General features: G+C 37.5%; 1 protein-coding gene across 28 annotated transcripts; it reads right to left on the bottom strand.

Annotated features, from left to right (window-relative positions):
* Window positions 1-532: 532 nt before the first annotated feature.
* On the bottom strand, window positions 533-15,242 carry LOC132066745 (uncharacterized). Of its 28 annotated transcripts, none has more exons than XR_009417153.1 (5): window positions 11,160-13,534; window positions 7,229-7,719; window positions 6,887-7,115; window positions 3,389-3,722; window positions 533-1,594 (listed from the first exon to the last, which is right to left on the bottom strand). XR_009417153.1 is itself a non-coding variant. In XM_059460239.1 (4 exons), exons 2-4 carry the CDS (start codon window positions 3,402-3,404, stop codon window positions 682-684), a joined length of 417 nt encoding a protein of 138 aa, XP_059316222.1. In that variant the 5' UTR covers window positions 3,405-3,722; window positions 11,212-13,534; the 3' UTR covers window positions 533-681. The 28 variants fall into 28 exon arrangements, 8 of the variants coding, with proteins under 8 accessions (XP_059316222.1, XP_059316190.1, XP_059316279.1 ...); XR_009417156.1 differs by having other exon boundaries at window positions 7,194-7,719; XR_009417202.1 differs by lacking the exon at window positions 7,229-7,719 and having other exon boundaries at window positions 11,212-13,534.
* Between the last annotated feature and the right edge of the window lie 2,431 nt (window positions 15,243-17,673).

Genomic DNA, 17,673 nt, shown 5'->3' on the forward strand with positions numbered 1-17,673 from the left:
ATATGCACATACACCTTTAGGATCAAAACTATATACTTTTAAGAAAAAACTATATTTATACTAGTTATCCATATTGTCATTGTCATAAAGAAAGTAAAGAATGAACTGTTATTTCACATTTATGAACTTGGTAAGATCATTTGAAATGTGCTCACATCAAGCCAATTCACTAGAGATTGCCCCCATTTTTTAGTTCTACAGCTGTTATCTGTCATTCAAAACCATTGAATGCTATAATTGGACACTTCCATCGTGGTACAACTCTGAAGAAATAGTAAGATATGAGTAAGAGTTCACTTCCCACGTAGCATATCTTCTTTTTTTTTGGTTTCCCACCCGATATATTGGTACCTGCATTGGGCCCCGAAAAATTCAGGTTCGCACCGGAAAGTCCCTCATTGAGGGTAAAAGTACTTCCTAACAAAGGCGACTTCGAACCCAGGAGTGCTCGAACCCGAGACGTCTAGTTTCACATCCCATGTACTATATCACTTATTACAAGAATGTGGTTCCAACTTTGATTCAAGATAATATTAGCAATTCCAACAATGTTAATTTTCATATTAAAATGTTGACAGCAACATAAGATACAGTCTATACATGGAAATTTTCCCGTCAAGAGCAGTAAACAATTCGATCTCTTTATTGCTTGTCAAAATGATCTATTAAATTAATTAGGTTCTATTCCTGTCCTTTCACATCCGCTAAAATCAGAACTATACATAGAAGTTTAGCATGACCCTTACAAATAGATAGCCACAGTTCCTCCGGTAACCACCCGTTTCCAGTTGATGCTATTGCTCCTCTCTGACTTTGGATATCGACATTCTCACATTTATCTTCTTCACCAGAAACTCGCTCCAAAGTACCTTCATCAGATGATATTTTGTAGTACTCGTGCCATAACATCCCTGTAGCTATTCTCAATTCTGAATCAGTAGAATCTCGATATGTTTTGGAAGGTTTATTGCATGGGTTCGTGGCATCTCTATATGAAACCATGACTTCACAAATTAAGAACACGAGAATTCACACTATTAAGAACAGTAGGAACACTTCTCATGCACCAAATTCTGGTAATCTGGTAGGAACACTAATCGTGCATCAAATTCTGGTCCGACTCTTCACTTTTTCACCTTCCAAAAAGTGAATGTCACGTGATTGGATCGACCAGACCAGATCTAATACATTTCTGCCTCTCCGACCAAATCTTTGGTCAACAAGACTTTTCCTATGACTCCCGAACGGTGGCTGCAAACTACAGCCCCAGTTCTGCCGATTAACTATCCATCTCCAGTTGTTGATGCCACCACCTCCTTTCTGACATAGAAATCGATAGTCACACGTTTATCTTCTTCACCAGAGACTCGCTCCAAAGTACCAGCACCTTCATCAGATGATATTTTTTTCGTGCTTCGTGCCATCATTGCACATCTCGAATCCGCTGCCTCTGAATTCTTCGCCGTCTGATATGCTCTGAAGCCGCTGTGCAACTTGTTGAAAGTTCCCCACATCCCACTGTGCAAGATCCAGTTAAATTTGATCAACTTCATAACAGACATCCTTGGAACAAAAACATAGTTCACTTTATGTACTAAGAGACTCTGGAAGATAAGAAGAAAATTAATTAAATCTAGGATAGAGATAAGCTTTTTGTGAAAGACAAAACCACATAGCAAAACCGATGAATATGGTCCGCCAAATATAAGATGAAATAATCAACACAACTTTTGTGACACTCAATAAAAATTTGGTATCTGAGTCATGAAAAATTCCAAATCTGATTAAAAAGTGATGTGGATCGGTAAAGTACCAAACATGTTGCACCAATTAAAAGGTTCATGAAGCTCGCCATGATCGCCCACCCTCCCCGAAACATCAAAGTAAAACAGTAGTTTAAAGCCACATATGATAAACAGCAAAAGGTTTCCCTCAGAGGAAGAAGGCACATACCATCATAAATCAAACTCAAAACAAGTAAATAATGTCTTGGACCAAATTGTCAGTTATCATAAATTTCCAAATTGATTTAATTCCAATAGAATCATTCACTGCATTTAACACAAATAAAAGCAAGGTGATACTTCAGCGACAGACACAAACATGCATCAGATAAATCTTCATCGATAAAAACATATTAGGGAACTTTCTGGACAATCAATGCACTCACTTTCCTGAGAACGCTCACAAGCACTGGACTATTATTTCACATTTATTAAGTTGGTACTTTTGCATATAAGATTATCTCTAGTGAATTGGCTTGATGTGAGCACATCCCAGATGATCTTATATGCAAAAGTAACAAATTAATAAATGTTAGTAATATTTGGAGCAAGATAGCAGAGATATACCAAGTAAAGGAAAGCTGATAGCAGATGTCAAAACAAAAATTTCATCTGATGAAGCCACTGAGTCTTTGGAGCGAGTCTCAGGTGAAAAAGAGAAAGGTTAAACTACGGATGTTTAGGGACAGAGGAAGGCAGTAGAATCACTGGAATTGGGTTATTACTGAAGGAGATATACTTGTAAGAAAAGCATTCTTGATTGGAGTAACAAGCGTTTCTTGATCCAGCACCTGAACGATATTTATAGAACAGTGAGAGTGAAGTGTGCATGCACCTGGAAGAAATGCTGATGCAAGTGGCAGAGTTGTAACAGATGAAAAGGCGAGTGGCACTCCTCATTGTTTGAAGCACGCACTTCTCTAAAGCACATGGCTTCACCATAAAGCGGTAACCCCACGTTCGTCTCGCTTCATTGTTTTAATCGACAAAGCAATAGCTTTACTGGTTGAGCGCTTATCTTATAAATTTATCCGTCAAGGTCTTAAGTTTTGAAACTAGCAAAAATGCAGGACATCTCCTGGAAATGACCATTGCGTCCAAGAAATAATAAAAAAACTAAAGAAAAACACAAGTGGCACTCCTCGCAAAAGTTCCGTGGAAAGATCACGAGGATCGTGCTTTAAAGTATACAAGAAAACGTTCTGAAAGCCAAAATTGAATCTCCTGGAAAATGACCATTGCATTCAAGAAATGATCAAACACTAAAATGATAACCAACATGAAGGCAAAGCACCTATAGTGTTCAATTTACTAGCTAAACATTATATGCAAATACTTTAACAATGTTCTAGACCTCCATCCTCTATAGATACCCTATCACCTGAACCTGGAGAAAGGCTAAAAGAAGGAAATGGGATGGGGATTAAATAAGGAGCCAAATATTTTAACACACACAAACGTGCAGTTAAATGCTTTACAATAGAAACTTCCCATAAAACTGAAAACTGTTTGTATACAAGGATACTAAAATTTAGAGTAACATATATCTAAGCAAAATTCCACCTGATACATAAAAGGAAATTATAATAAACATAACACAATACCGGTTGCACGTACCATTTCTTCACTAGTTGGAATTATTTCATCTGATGAAGCCCCTGTTCTTTGGAACGAGTCTCTGGTGAAAAAGAGATAGGTTAGACTACAGATGTTCAGGGAAGAGGGAAGGCAGCGGAATAACTGGAAACGGTTAGTTACTTAAGGAATAATAAGTGTCGCTTGGATCCAGCATATCCAGCACCTAAACGATATTTATAGAAACGTTGATGCAAGTAGCAGAGTTGTAACGGATGAAAACACAAGTGGCACTCCTCACGGAATTTCCGTGCAAAGAACATGAGGATCGTGCTTTGAAGTAATACAAAAAGACGTCCTGATCTGCAGAATAAAGCCACATTCTAATCTCCTGGAAAATGACCAATGCATCCAAGAAACAATAAAAAACTAAAGCCAACAGTATAGTCCCCAACACTCTGATTTTACCACGCAATGTTTTTCCAATGAAAATGATAACCAACGTGAAGGCAAAGCACCTATAGTGTTCAATTTACTAGCTAAACATGTTGATATAAGGGAAGGCACAGGGCAGGCCCGCGTGGCGCACTGCCAGTGCACGCCTAAGTTGCTCGGACTCGGGCACGGGTGTCTGATACAGGTGCGGATCTAGACGTCGGATCCTTCATGATCCAAATTTTAAGATTTGGGGGTATGGATCCAGGTATGGATATGGGTACGGGGATTCAGCTAAAAAAATTCAAATATCTAAAAATACAGTTACATGTCTGAGATATTATGTGGAAAACTTACAAGGTATTCCGAGGAGAAAATATTGATCAAGAGGAGAATCATAGAAGGAGATATGAGGAAAAGGATTGACATAGCAATTTCTATATACAGGATATTCCATTTTCTTCAATTTCACCTTAGTTTTTTTTTTTTTTTGAAAAGGTACCACTTATCTTAGCTTTTGTTTTGATGACATAAATCATTGTATCTGTCTCAAATTTCTCCGTCTATTTTGGTCAAAGTACCCAAAATTGGTTGACCATATCCGGTATGGATTTCACACCCAGACTCACAGTCTCACACCCATGTCATGTCGACACACGTGCGGCACCGAAAGTGAAGAGTCCGAGCACCTTAGATGCACACTCTCCCCATTACACGATTATATAAAGTTGATGATCCAACAGGATGATATGCATGTGCAGATGTTTGAATACAAACCAATCCGAAAAAAGGGTGAAGCATGCAGTTTCCACATTTGCAATCAAAACTGCAGCCCTCTGGTTGTCAAAACATCACGAAATTATCACTTCATTACTTCTATATAATCTTGGTAGATTTACCGTATCTACTTTTGTAACCGGATGAAACAAAATAAGAGACAACAACAACAACATACCCAGTAGAATCCCACAATGTGGGGTCTGGGGAGGGTAGAGTGTACGCAGACCTTACCCCCACCTTGAAAGGTAGGGATGCTGTTTCCGAAAGACCCTCGGCTCAAGAGAGAACAAGACAAAAAGTTCAGATAGGGACAAGCATATCAAAACAATATGAAAACGAGGAATAACAAAAGCGAGAAAGTCATGATAGAGCAGTCTGGAAAGAAAGGAGCAGTAGCTACCATAGATAAATAAGATAATCGAAGTACAAGGCCTAACAAATATAAGCCGAAATCAAATGGCAATAAACGAATGAGCAAAACTACAACTAGTAGGACGAAAGGATAAGCAAGACTACCTCCTAGCCTTCTATCCTAATTTGAGTCCTCTACAACCTCCTATCTAAGGTCATGTCCTCGGAAGTCGAAACTCGCTCCATGTCCCGTCTAATCACCTCTCTCTCCCCAATACTTCTTCGGCCTACCCTCTACCTCTCCCGAAACCGTCCAAAGCCAACGTCTCACACCTATGCACTGGAGCATCTGTGTCTCTCCTCTTCACATGCCCAACCCATCTCAGCCTCGCTTCCCACATCTTGTCCTCCACCGATGCCACTCCCACCTTGTCCCGAATATCTTCATCCTAATTCTATCCCTCCTAGTGTGCCCACACATCCATCGCAGCATTCGCATTTCCGCGACTTTCATCTTCTGAATGTGAGAGTTCTTGACTAGCCAACACTCCGCCCCGTACAATAAAGTCGGTCTAACCACCACTTTGTAGAACTTGCCCTTAAGTTTTGGTGGCACTTTCTTGTCACACAGCACTCTGAAAGCGAGCCTCCATTTCATCCACCCTGCACCAATACGATGTGAAACATCATCGTCGATATCCCCATCTCCCTGTATAATAGACCCAAGATACTTGAAACTTCCTTTCGTTTGGATGGCCTGGGTACCAAGCCTCACTTCCTCGTCAGCCTCATGTGGTACGCCACTGAGCCTGCACTCCAAGTATTTTGTCTTGGTCCTATTCAATTTAAATTCTTTAGACTCCAACGTCCGTCTCCAGCCCTTCAGCTTAGCATTAACTCTGCTGCGAGTCTCGTCAATCAAGACTATGTCATCCGCGAACAACATACACCAAGGCACCTCACCTTGTATTTGTCGAGTCAATCCATCCATCACTAAGGCAAATAGAAAGGGGCTAAGAGCTGGTCCCTGATGCAACCCCATCAGAATTGGAAAGTGCTCCGAGTCTCCTCCTACGGTCCTTACCCTGGTCTTGGCTCCATCATACATGTCCTTTATCGCTCTAATGTACACCACAGGTACACCTTTAGCCTCCAAGCATCTCCATAGGACCTCTCTTGGCACTTTGTCGTGAGCCTTTTCTAGGTCGATGAGTACTATGTGGCTTCTGTAGTCGAGGGCCCCGGCATGAATCCGAACTGGTTCTCTGAAATAGACACACCTCTCCTCACCCTCATCTCTACCACCCTTTCCCACACTTTCATAGTGTGACTTAGTAGCTTGATACCTCTATAGTTGTCGCAGCCTTCGAATGTCGCCCTTGTTTCGTACAAGGGAATCATTGTACTCCACCTCCATTCTTCGGCATCTTCGTTGTCTTGAAAATGACATTAAACAACCCAGTCAGCCACTCCAAGCCTACCCTGCCTGCACTCTTCCAAAATTCTCCAGGAATCTCATCAGGTCTGGTCGCTCTTCCCTTGAGCATTCTACGAACAACTCCCTTAACCTCCTCAACCTTTATACTCCTATAATATCCAAAGTCGTGACGCCTATCAGAGTACTCCAAATCCCCTAACACAATGTCTTTGTCCCCTTCTTCGTTCAAGAGCTTATGAAAGTATGACTGCCATCTCCGTCTAATGTGAGCTTCCTCTACCAACACTTTGCCATCCTCGTCCTTGATGCACTTCACTTGATCCAGATCGCGTGCCTTCCTCTCTCTTGCCTTGGCAAGCCTGAACAACTTCTTATCCCCACCTCTGTCCTCTAGTTCTACATAAAGGTGTTCAAAGGCTGCCGTTTTTGCCGCCGAAATAAGAGAGAGGTCCAGAAATCCATAATGAAATCAGCTTAGGATTCTCCATTTGCTTTTGTAGTAAAATTCATTGAATGCACCAACCTTGCACGCACCAAGTTTTCTGATAAATCCAAGGCATCAAGCTCGAGGTTATTAAATAAGACAATATTGAAAGCCTTCTATTTCTGCAAAATATCTTTTCGAACCTTGAAGAACTTCTTTCTTCTCCAGAAACCCCTTTATTTCTGCATAACTTTCTGGACAATCAATGCACTCAATTTCCTCACAAGCACTGGTACCAGAGAAGTCACTGATTCTTTGGAGCGAGTCTCTGGTGAAGAAGAGAAAGGTCAGACTATGGATGTTCAGGGACAGACGGAAGGCAATGATATAACTGAAGGAAATATACTGGTTGGAGTAACAAGTGTTGCTTGGATCCAGCACCTGAACGAACGATATTGATACAACAGTGAAAGTGAAGTGTGCATGTATCTGGAAGAAATGCTGATGCAAGTGGCAGAGTTGTAACGCATGAAAAGGCAAGTGGCACTCCTCACCAAAGTTCGGTGCAGGCAAAAATCACTAGTATCATGCGTCCTGATCTGCAGAATAACACAATACCTGTTGCATATACCATATCTTCACTAGTTGGAATTACTGTTCAAGGATCCACCTATTAATTGTTGAAAATGGAGAACATCACGGTGTTGAAAACAATGGTGATTCTTCATAGTTCCTCCATGATCGTGAGAAAACAGAAACGGAAGAAAGGAAGAAGGCGATGCATTTAACCAAAGGGAAAGCTAATTCAAAAGGGATTTTGGCACCCGGTGTTAAAATGTTTCGTCCAGACAAAACATCTGGCACACTACCAGCTGTTCGATCAACATGTGCTGGCACTAATACCAGTCTTTCGATGGAAACGAAGGAAGATGCTGTCACGTGATCAGCACAAGACAACTAGTTAGTTTGTTAGATCTTTAGCCAATACAAAATAGACATGTGTGCAAGAAATATTCTTTTATTCTTAGCTAGATTGTTATATATAGCTGTGCATACAAAGGGAATAAACAAACAGAAAATTATTTCAATCCGATCTCCTTCATTTCAGTCTTTAATTTTGGCGAATCTTCACACGGACAAGAATTCTGAAGAAATTTTTTTATGCAGTGGAAAATGATCCACATCCTAACGATCCCTGACTTTGGAACATGCAACACTAATTAACTACAATGCATTTTCTTCTTTTTAAACGGTGAGTTGTTAAGATACGCATCATTAAAGAAAATCTTGTATGTGGTCTATTTCTATAGTAACATCCAAATGGACCTTGATTCACCTCTTTCAATAAAATGATAGTAATATGACTTCACATAGAAACATTTTGAAGATGATCCTGTCAATGATAACTTATTGACTTACTCAAATTGAGTAAAACAAATATTGTGTAGGAATCTTTACACACAATTAAGCTGCCAACCTTGTATGCATCAGATAAATCTTTATCGGCAAAAACATATTAGGAAACTCTCTGGACAATCAATGCACTCAATTTCCTCAGAATTCTCACAAGCTCTGGTAGCAGAGATATACCAAGTAAAGGAAAGCTGATAGCAGATGTCAAAAAAAAAAAAAAAAAATCTGATGATGACACAGATTTTTGGGGGCGAGTCTCTGGTAAAGAGAGAAAGGTTAGACTATGGATGTTCAGGGACAGAGGGAAGGAGACATACTGATAAGAAAAGAGTTCTTGCTTGGATCCAGCACCTGAATGATATTTATAGAACAGCAAAAATGAAGTGTGCATGCATCTGGAAGAAATGCAGATGCTTCAGCAGAGTTGTAACGGACGAAAAGGAAAGTGGCACTCCTCACGAAAGTTCCGTGCATGCAAAGATCACGAGGATCGTGATTTGAAGTATACAAAAAACGTCCTGATCTGCAGAAATAAAGCCAAAACCTAATCTCCCAGGAAATGACCATTGCATCCAAGGAATAATCAAAAACTAAAGCCAAAGGTATAATTCCCAAAAACTCTGATTTTACCACGCAATGTTTTTCCAACGAAAATGATAACCAACATGAAGGCAAAGCATCTATAGTGTTCAATTTACTAGCTAAACATCAGGAGATTAAGGGAACACACAGGGCAGGCCCGCGTGGGGCACAACCAATGCACGCTACCCTGCACGGCCCTGTGGATACCTGGAAAACCATTTTCGTAATTTTCAGGATCTTGAATTAATACGAGAGAGGTAAATAGTGGTTCATGCATTGAACATAGTCGTTTCTGTTCCACTACCCGTCTATTTAAGTCAGCGGTAATCTTTGGAAGATTCACAGCAAATGGTCATTTATATCAATTTGCCTTTCATTCTTTCTTACCTTGAAATTGAACACTAAGAGGATGCTAAATGTTCTACTGCTCCTCAAATAAGGCCTGCTTTCAAGCAGCCATTGGCTCTATTGACCTTTGGTAGCCTTCATCTAACGCATTCCTTCACGCCTATAAATACGAGCTCTCTCTCTCTTTAATAATTCACTCTAATTATTTAACACTAGAAATTACTTTCTCCATCTTATTATCACACTGTTTTTCAAATGGTTGCGTAAAGTAGAAAAGTAGTATCTCTGTCTCTATATTCTCTTGTTTCTTGATAGATTCATCTTTTCTCTATTCCAGTTGACCAACCAATAGTTGCAAGAAAACAGTAACCAGAATTAGTCTTTCAAAATTTATGTAATTAATTTTTTATTATAATCTGTCTCAAACTTTTGACTATTAAGATTTGATAATCTGGTTTTTGATTGAATTATATATTATATTGTTTTTCAAAATTTATGTAATTAATTTTTGTTTATAATCTGTGTTTTCAAAATTTATGTAATTAATTTTTGTTTATAATCTGTCTCAAACTTTTGACTATTAAGATTTTGATACCAATAGTTACAAGAAAACAGTAACCAGACTTAGTCTTTGTCTTATTGAGAAATAGGAAAAAAAAGATCAGATCAACGAACACAAAGACAAAGAAAGAGGTCAAGCTGTTTTTCAACTTCTCAGAAAACAAGCCCCTCTCACTTCTCACTGTTAAACAGGTACCCAATTTTTGTTCATGAATAAGTATTCATAGACAAGTGAAAATAAAGTGTGCTAATGCAAGTGGCAGAGTTGTAACGGGCGAAAAGGGCAAGTGGCACTCCTCACGAAAGTTCCGTGCATGCAAAGATCATGAGGATGGTGCTTTAAAGTATACAAGAAAACGTTATGACCTGCAGAATAAGGCCAAAATCTAATCTCCCGGAAATGACCATTGCGTCCAAAAAAAAAAAAAAAAAAAAAAAAAAGATAAAGGCAAACTCGCAAAAGTTCCGTGCGAAGAACGTGCAAAGATCACGAGGATCGGTCTTTGAAGTACACAAGAAAACGTCCTGATCTGCATAATAAATCCAAAATCTAATCTCCTGGAAATGACCATTGCGTCCAAGAAATAATCAAAAACTAAAGACAAAGGAAAGTGGCACCAAGCCATTATGGTTGTCTATCGCCGCATTCGTTTCATCGGTTTTTTCTCTTAAAAAGTGTAAGAAAAGGAAAAATAAAGAAACTAAAAAAGACCATTCTTTAAAGTTCAATCCCCCGCCCCCCAAGCGACGCACTGTTGTAGAGAGATAACGACGACTTCTACAGCACCATTACCCTAACCGCCTCGAGGAAGTAAAGGGGTCGTTGAGACAAAACCCATTAAAACCCACACATAAATCGTGCAAAGATCACGAGGATCATACTTTAAAGTATACAAGAAAACGTTCTGATCTGCAGAATAAAGCCAAAATCTAATCTCCTGGAAATGACCATTGTGTACAAGCAAAATAAGCAAATTCCTAAATATCTCTATCTATGATTGTGCTATCTACGACAATGTGTCTATGTACATTGTAACAGTACCCAATTTTTGTTCATGAATACATATTTATAGACCAGCGAAAAGGAAGTGTGCTAATGCAAGTGGCAGAGTTGTAAGGGGTGAAAAGCTAGTGGCACTCCTCACGGAAGTTCCGTGCATGCAAAGATCACGAGGATCGTGATTTGGAGTATACACAAAAAACGTCGTAGAGTAAATCCAAAGTCTAATCTCCTGGAAAGTGACCATTGCATCAAGAAATAATCAAAAACTAAAGATAAAGGCAAATGACACTCCTCGCGAAAGTTCCGTGCGAAGATCGTGCAAAGATCACGAGGATCGTGCTTGAAAGTATACAAGAAAACGTGTTGGAAGAAGATATCAGAAAAGATATGGTGGTTGGAAGAAGATATCAGAAAAGATCTTTCAAAGAGCTACGCTGTAGACAAAAAAGGAAGTGAAGAAAAGACCTTCCAAACAGAATTTTAGTACCAGAACATGTCGTGAATGATGAGGCGATACCGGAGCAGCAAGCCAAAATCATCGGCGAGTGAAACTGGAGATGGCTCTTGCTGGAAATCTCCTTTTGTCTCTTCTTATGGTGCTGGTGAGATAAACTGGTCACTCCTTAGGGTGACCCAAATAGCCGAGACCTCCTCTCAGGGTGCCAAAAGGTTCTGAACAACGATTTTGAACCCTAGCAGCTCTGATATCATGTAAAAATACAGAGACAATGGAGCAATCTCAGTTCACATATTATTCCAAGACTGAGAGTTATTTATATGTGTACAAGCAAATCTATCTAAGGAAACAAAATAAGCAAATCTCTAAATATCTCTATCTATGATTGTGCTATCTACGAAAATGTGTCTATGTACATTGTAACAGTACCCAATTTTTGTTCATGAATATGTATTTATAGACCAGTGAAAATGAAGTATGCTAATGCAAGTGGCAGAGTTGTAAGGGATGAAAAGGAAAGTGGCACTCCTCACGAAAGTTCCGTGCATGCAAAGATCACAAGGATCGTGCTTTGAAGTAAACAAAAAAACGTCCTGATCTGCAGAATACAGCCAAAACCTAATCTCCTGTGAAATGACCATTGCATCCAAGAAATAATCAAAAACTAAATCCAAAGGTATAATTCCCAAAACTCTGATTTTACCATGCAATGTTTTTCCTACGAAAATGATAACCAACATGAAGGCAAAGTGCCTATAGTTTTCAATTTACTAGCTAAACATTAGGAGATCAAGGGAACGCACAGGGCAGGCCCCCGTGGCGCACGACCAATGCACGCTGCCCTGCACGTCCACCTGTATTCTTGTAAAACCATTTTTGTGTAATTTTCAGGATCTTGAATTACTAAGGGAGACGTAAATAATGGTTAATGCATTGAACTGAGTCATTTTTGTTCCACTACCCGTCTATTTAAGTCAGGGGTAATCTTTGGAAGATTCTCATCAAATGGTCATTTATATCAATTTGCCTTTCATTCTTTCTTACCTTGAAATTGGACACTGAAAGGATGCAAAATTTGCTACAGCTCCTCAAATAAGGCCTTGCTTTCAAGCCGTCATTGGCACTGTTGACCTTTGGTAGCCTTCATTTAACGGCTTTCATCACGCCTATAGATACGGGCTCTCTTTTTCTCTTTAATATTTCACTCTACTTATTTAACACTAGAAATTGCTTTCTCCATCTTATTGTCACACTGTTTTTCAAATGGTTGCGTAAAGAAGAAAAGCAGTATCTCTGTCTCTATATTCTCTTGTTTCTTGATAGATTCATCTTTTCTCTATTCCAGTTGACCAACCAATAGTTACAAGAAAACAGTAACAAGAATTAGTCTTTCAAAATTTATGTAACTGTTTATAATCTGTCTCAAACTTTTGACTATTAAGATTTTGATAATCTGATTTTTGATTGAATTATATATTATATTGTTTTTCAAAATTTATGTAATTAATTTTTGTTTATAATCTGTCTCAAACTTTTGACTATTAAGATTTTGATACCAATAGTTACAAGAAAACAGTAACCAGAATTAGTCTTTGTCTTATTGAGAAATGGGAAAAAAGATCAGATCAACTAACACAAAGACAAAGAAAGAGGTCAAGCCGTTCTTCAACTTCTCAGAAAACAAGCCCCTCTCACTGTTAAACAGGTACCCAATTTTGTTCATGAATATGTATTCATGGACCAGTGAAAATAAAGTGTGCGAATGCAAGTGGCAGAGTTGTAACGGGCGAAAAATGCAAGTGGCACTCCTCACGAAAGTTCCATGCATGTAAAGATCCCGAGGATGGTGCTTTAAAGTATACAAGAAAATGTTATGACCTGCAGAACAAGGCCAAAATCTTATCTCCCCGAAATGACCATTGCGTCCAAGAAATAATCAAAAACAAAATACAAAGGCAAACTAGCAAAAGTTCTGTGCGAAGAACGTGCAAAGATCACGAAGATCGGTCTTTGAAGTACACAAGAAAAAGTCCTGATCTGCATAATAAATCCAAAATCTAATTTCCTGGAAATGACCATTGCGTCCAAGAAATAATCAAAAGCTAAAGACAAAGGCAAGTGGCACCGAGCCATTATGGTTGTCTATCGTCGCATTCGTTTCATCAGTTTTTTCTCTTAAAAAGTGTAAGAAAAGGAAAAATAAAGAAACTAAAAATACCATTCTTCAACGTTCAACCCCCCGCCCCTAAGCGACGCACTGTTGTAGAGAGATTACAACGACTTTGACAGCACCATTACCCTAACTGCCTCGAGGAAGTAAAGGGGTCATTGAGACAAAACCCATTAAAACACACACACAAATCGTGCAAAGATCATGAGGATCGTACTTCTCCCTTGAATTATAATCATTTATTGGATGCTTAGTTTTGTCTTCATTTAATTGACAGGCCCGCGTGGCGTCGTCCAATGCATGCTCTCCCCATTACTCGTTTATATAGAGTTGATGATCCAATGGGAGATGTGCATGACACTCGTCAAAACACGAAAAAGGATGCAAATGTTTGAATACAAACCAATCATAAAAAAATGGGTGAAGCATGTAGTTGCCCTATTTGCAAACAAAACTACAGCCATCAGCTTGTCAAAACATCACCAAATTATCACTTCATTACTTCTACGTAATCTTGGTAGATTTACGGTATCTGCTTTTGTAATCGCATGAAACAAAATAAGAGAGGTCCAGAAATCCATAAAGAAATCGGCTTAGGACTCTCCATTTACTTTTCTAGTAAAATTCATTGAATGCACCAACCTTGCACTCACCAAGTTTTCCGATAAATCCAAGGCATCAAGCTCTCGTTTATTAAATAAGACAATATTAAAAGCCTTCCATTTCTGCAAAATATCTTTCGACTCTTGAAGAACTTCTTTCGTCTCCAAAAACCCCTTTTATTTGAATGTGTCAACAGGTTGTAGGTTGTGTTGATTAAAAAAAAAAAATAATAAGTGACCAAGAATTTCAGATATCTTAAGCTGATGAGTGATGACAACATCACACCTACTCTGCTATATTTCTAACAGTCTATCGTACTTCTAATTCAATGTTAGTATGCATAATCTTGTATGAAGCTTTTATCGATTTCTAAATGAACTAAAAAGATTTTTTAAACCATCAGTACTTAACTATTATATAGCGAGTTATATATCCTTTATTTTTGGTTACCAATCAATACTTATTAAATTGAGTTAACTGCAATAACTTTTTAACTGACCTGATGGTAAAGTTAGTACATAAAACTTTAACTCGATAGTAAAGTAAACAACAGAATTTTCGGGGCCTTCATTTTTATTAAGAAGTCAATCACCCTATAAGCTACTCCCCAGTGGTGTATAGCAAGTGGGGTTCAATTAAACCCCGAACTTTCGTCGTGGAGCATAAGTTAAACTCATAACTTTAAGAATATGAACTTATAACTTTAAAAATATAATGGTTTTAATACTAAAAATCTTAAGATTGAACTCTAAAATTTAAATGCGATCTACTCTGCCCTGTCCCATTTACATGAGGTGTTTATTTGAGGCGTAAAAGTTTAAGAAGTAAACACTTTTAAAACTTATGGTTTAAAATAAATCGTAAAATTTAAAGAAGAATTGTTGCTGTAAATATAGAAATATGTCTTCTTTTTTGAACCAACTAAAAAAGAAAGAGTGTCGTATAAATTGAGATGGAGAGAGTATATCTTTTCTGCAGAACAAAATTACACCCAGGGGCAGAAGGAAATCGAAAAATTACGCTATATATATATATATATATATAAGGTTAAAATTATCTTTTATGCTATAAAATTACATAAACACAAACATGTAAGACCTACAATAAGAACCAATCGAAAACATACTTGTTCACAGTAGCATTGTACCCTTCCGGTAACAAAACCGAATCCTGACCCGAATTTCGACCCGAGCCCACCAAAATGTGACGACCAGGAATGAGCATTTAAACCGGGAAGAGGGGCCAGATGAACCGGTTCAGCTTATACCGGAAGTTGAAAACATTTTTAATGGCGGGAACAAAGTGTTAAACAAAACAAAGTTTTTTGTTTTTTGGTTTTTCTTCAAGTTTTGGCTAAAGAAGAGAGTGAGATTTTAGGTGGGTTTGGTATGACAAAAATGTTCTCTTGGGAAAATATGTTGGAAAGTATCATTTTTAGAGTATTTGCATATACTCAAATCAAAACACTGTGAGAATTTTGAATTCGGAGCAGAGGCGGATCCAAATTTACACTCCTACCCTTCGAAAAAAATTATGTATATATATGTGTATCGAGTATATATTTAATTGTGCACTCTAATAAATGAAAGTATCTTTGGACACGTTGGTTGTAACTACGGCTTCCTTACACGTATCGTCAGGATCAATCAGAATGTACTTTTAATTATTTTTTTGAGCCTATTTTTAGGAAAACAATAAGCGTTAAATGGTACCAGCTAGGATTGACATGAATTGTCATCGCGCGTATTCTTGTGGCCTTTGCTTGTATTATTATCTCTTTCATTACTTCTTATGTATTAAATTTTATTTATTACACATATTTGATTATATATCTTATATCTTTCCCATTTCTTCTTATTTATTAGTGATCGGTAAATAACGTATTATCACTTCAATCGTCATTAAAAATTTTGCTGACATTTATATTAAGATAATAGTGCCCTCGTTGTCTTAAAATCCTGAGTGTGCCTTTGATTCGGAGTACAACTTCTAGTGGTGGGGATGAGCGAAGGGTGGGGTAGGGGGTGCAGGGCATACAGGTGGGGTAGGCGAGTGTGTGTGCGTGGGCGGAGGGGGAGGGTGTACGTGTCTCTATACTATATCCATTCCGTTAAATAGTACGATAGTTTGTTCATATTTTGAAATACTTCCTTCGAAGAACAAAATTGAACTAAAATTAAAATAACTTGCACTCACTAATTAAATAATCCGGTTTACTTAGTCAAGTCCACGCAATCACATTTCAAAGTTTCAACCTCGCAATCTCCCAAAATTCAAAGAAGATAACGATAAAAGAAATAAATACAAAAACATACAATGAAATTGAAGTTATAACACGACAATGACAAAAAAAGATACATCTCTGTTCACTAAGCTACCTCTAAATACTACATTTTAAATGGATTGACAACTGAATGGTTAATTATGATAAAATACTACATTCGTACATACAAACACAAATCAAATTTATATATTTAAAACCCCCAAGTAATTATAGAAAAAACACATGGGTAAGCGGAAGACAAATGAACAAAAAATAATAAAGAGGATACATGAAGAGTTCATCAGGCAACATAATATTTAACCTTGCCCTCGACAACAATGCTAGAATTCCAAACTTGGTAGCAATTAAAAGAAAATGAAAGAAAGATGATCAGGAGCGACACAAGACTGTGAAAATAGAATACACTGCGTTAGTTTGCTGCAACTAAAGGTAAAAACGACCTTGAGATGATTTCAAGTATAGTAATTAAAATAGAAAATACATCAGTGACTATAATTTTATAAGCAACCAAATTTTTTGATGAAGAGAAAATAAAAACAAGATAAACTACCTTGAGATTTTGTTCACAACTAAAAGGTTTTATGCACTCCAATATTGCTGGAACTCCCACAACATCATGTGTTATTAGCTGATTTCTCCTCTTCTCACACAATTCTGAACGGGGACAATGCAAGAGACAAAAAAGGATTTAGAAATAGGACTCTTAACATACCTCTATTAATTTAGTTTAATGCGATGGTTATTACTATGTTTAAATAGTTATTATGTTTAAATGCCTTAAATAAGAGAAGAGGAAAAGACAACAAAGAAACAATTACGGGGAAATGGTTTATTTCATTCATTGAATTTAGAGACTTTACTTTTATAAGTATTTATTTATTATTTATTGGAAGATAAATTTACTTTCTTGTACAAAATATAATAGGAGTAATATTTGAGTGAAGGGTATTTTGGTCGATTAACTTTTGAAGAGTATTATCGCAATCCAACTTTCAACTATGAGGCTTCCCACTTTTAGTATAGTATTATATGATATGATATTTAGAGAATTAAATAATTCTTTCTTCGGCTAAATTATTTGTCAAACATTTTAATAAATTACAACTTATTGTATTTTAATTTATATTTAAACATGTGAATTTATTTCATGAAATAAAATCAAATCAATGTCAAGTCTACATTGAATCATATTACTTTATTTTTTTGAAACAGAGCGAGTATGTGTTACTAAAATTGTAGGTTCTTTTCGCCATAAAGGCCTTCGATGAGGCCTTCCCTTGTTTGTGTGTTATGACAGGATCACAAGCGGGTTATTAAATTACCTGACTTAGCAAACAAATGTACAATAATTGGCCACTTCTATGGCGGTACAATTTTGAAGAAATAGTAAGAGTTCACAACCTATGTACTATATCACTTATTACAATAGTGTACCTCCAACTTTGACTCAAGATAATATTAGCAA

This window comes from Lycium ferocissimum, chromosome 1 (assembly GCF_029784015.1).
Source record: "Lycium ferocissimum isolate CSIRO_LF1 chromosome 1, AGI_CSIRO_Lferr_CH_V1, whole genome shotgun sequence".
NCBI classification, from domain to species: Eukaryota; Viridiplantae; Streptophyta; class Magnoliopsida; order Solanales; family Solanaceae; genus Lycium; species Lycium ferocissimum.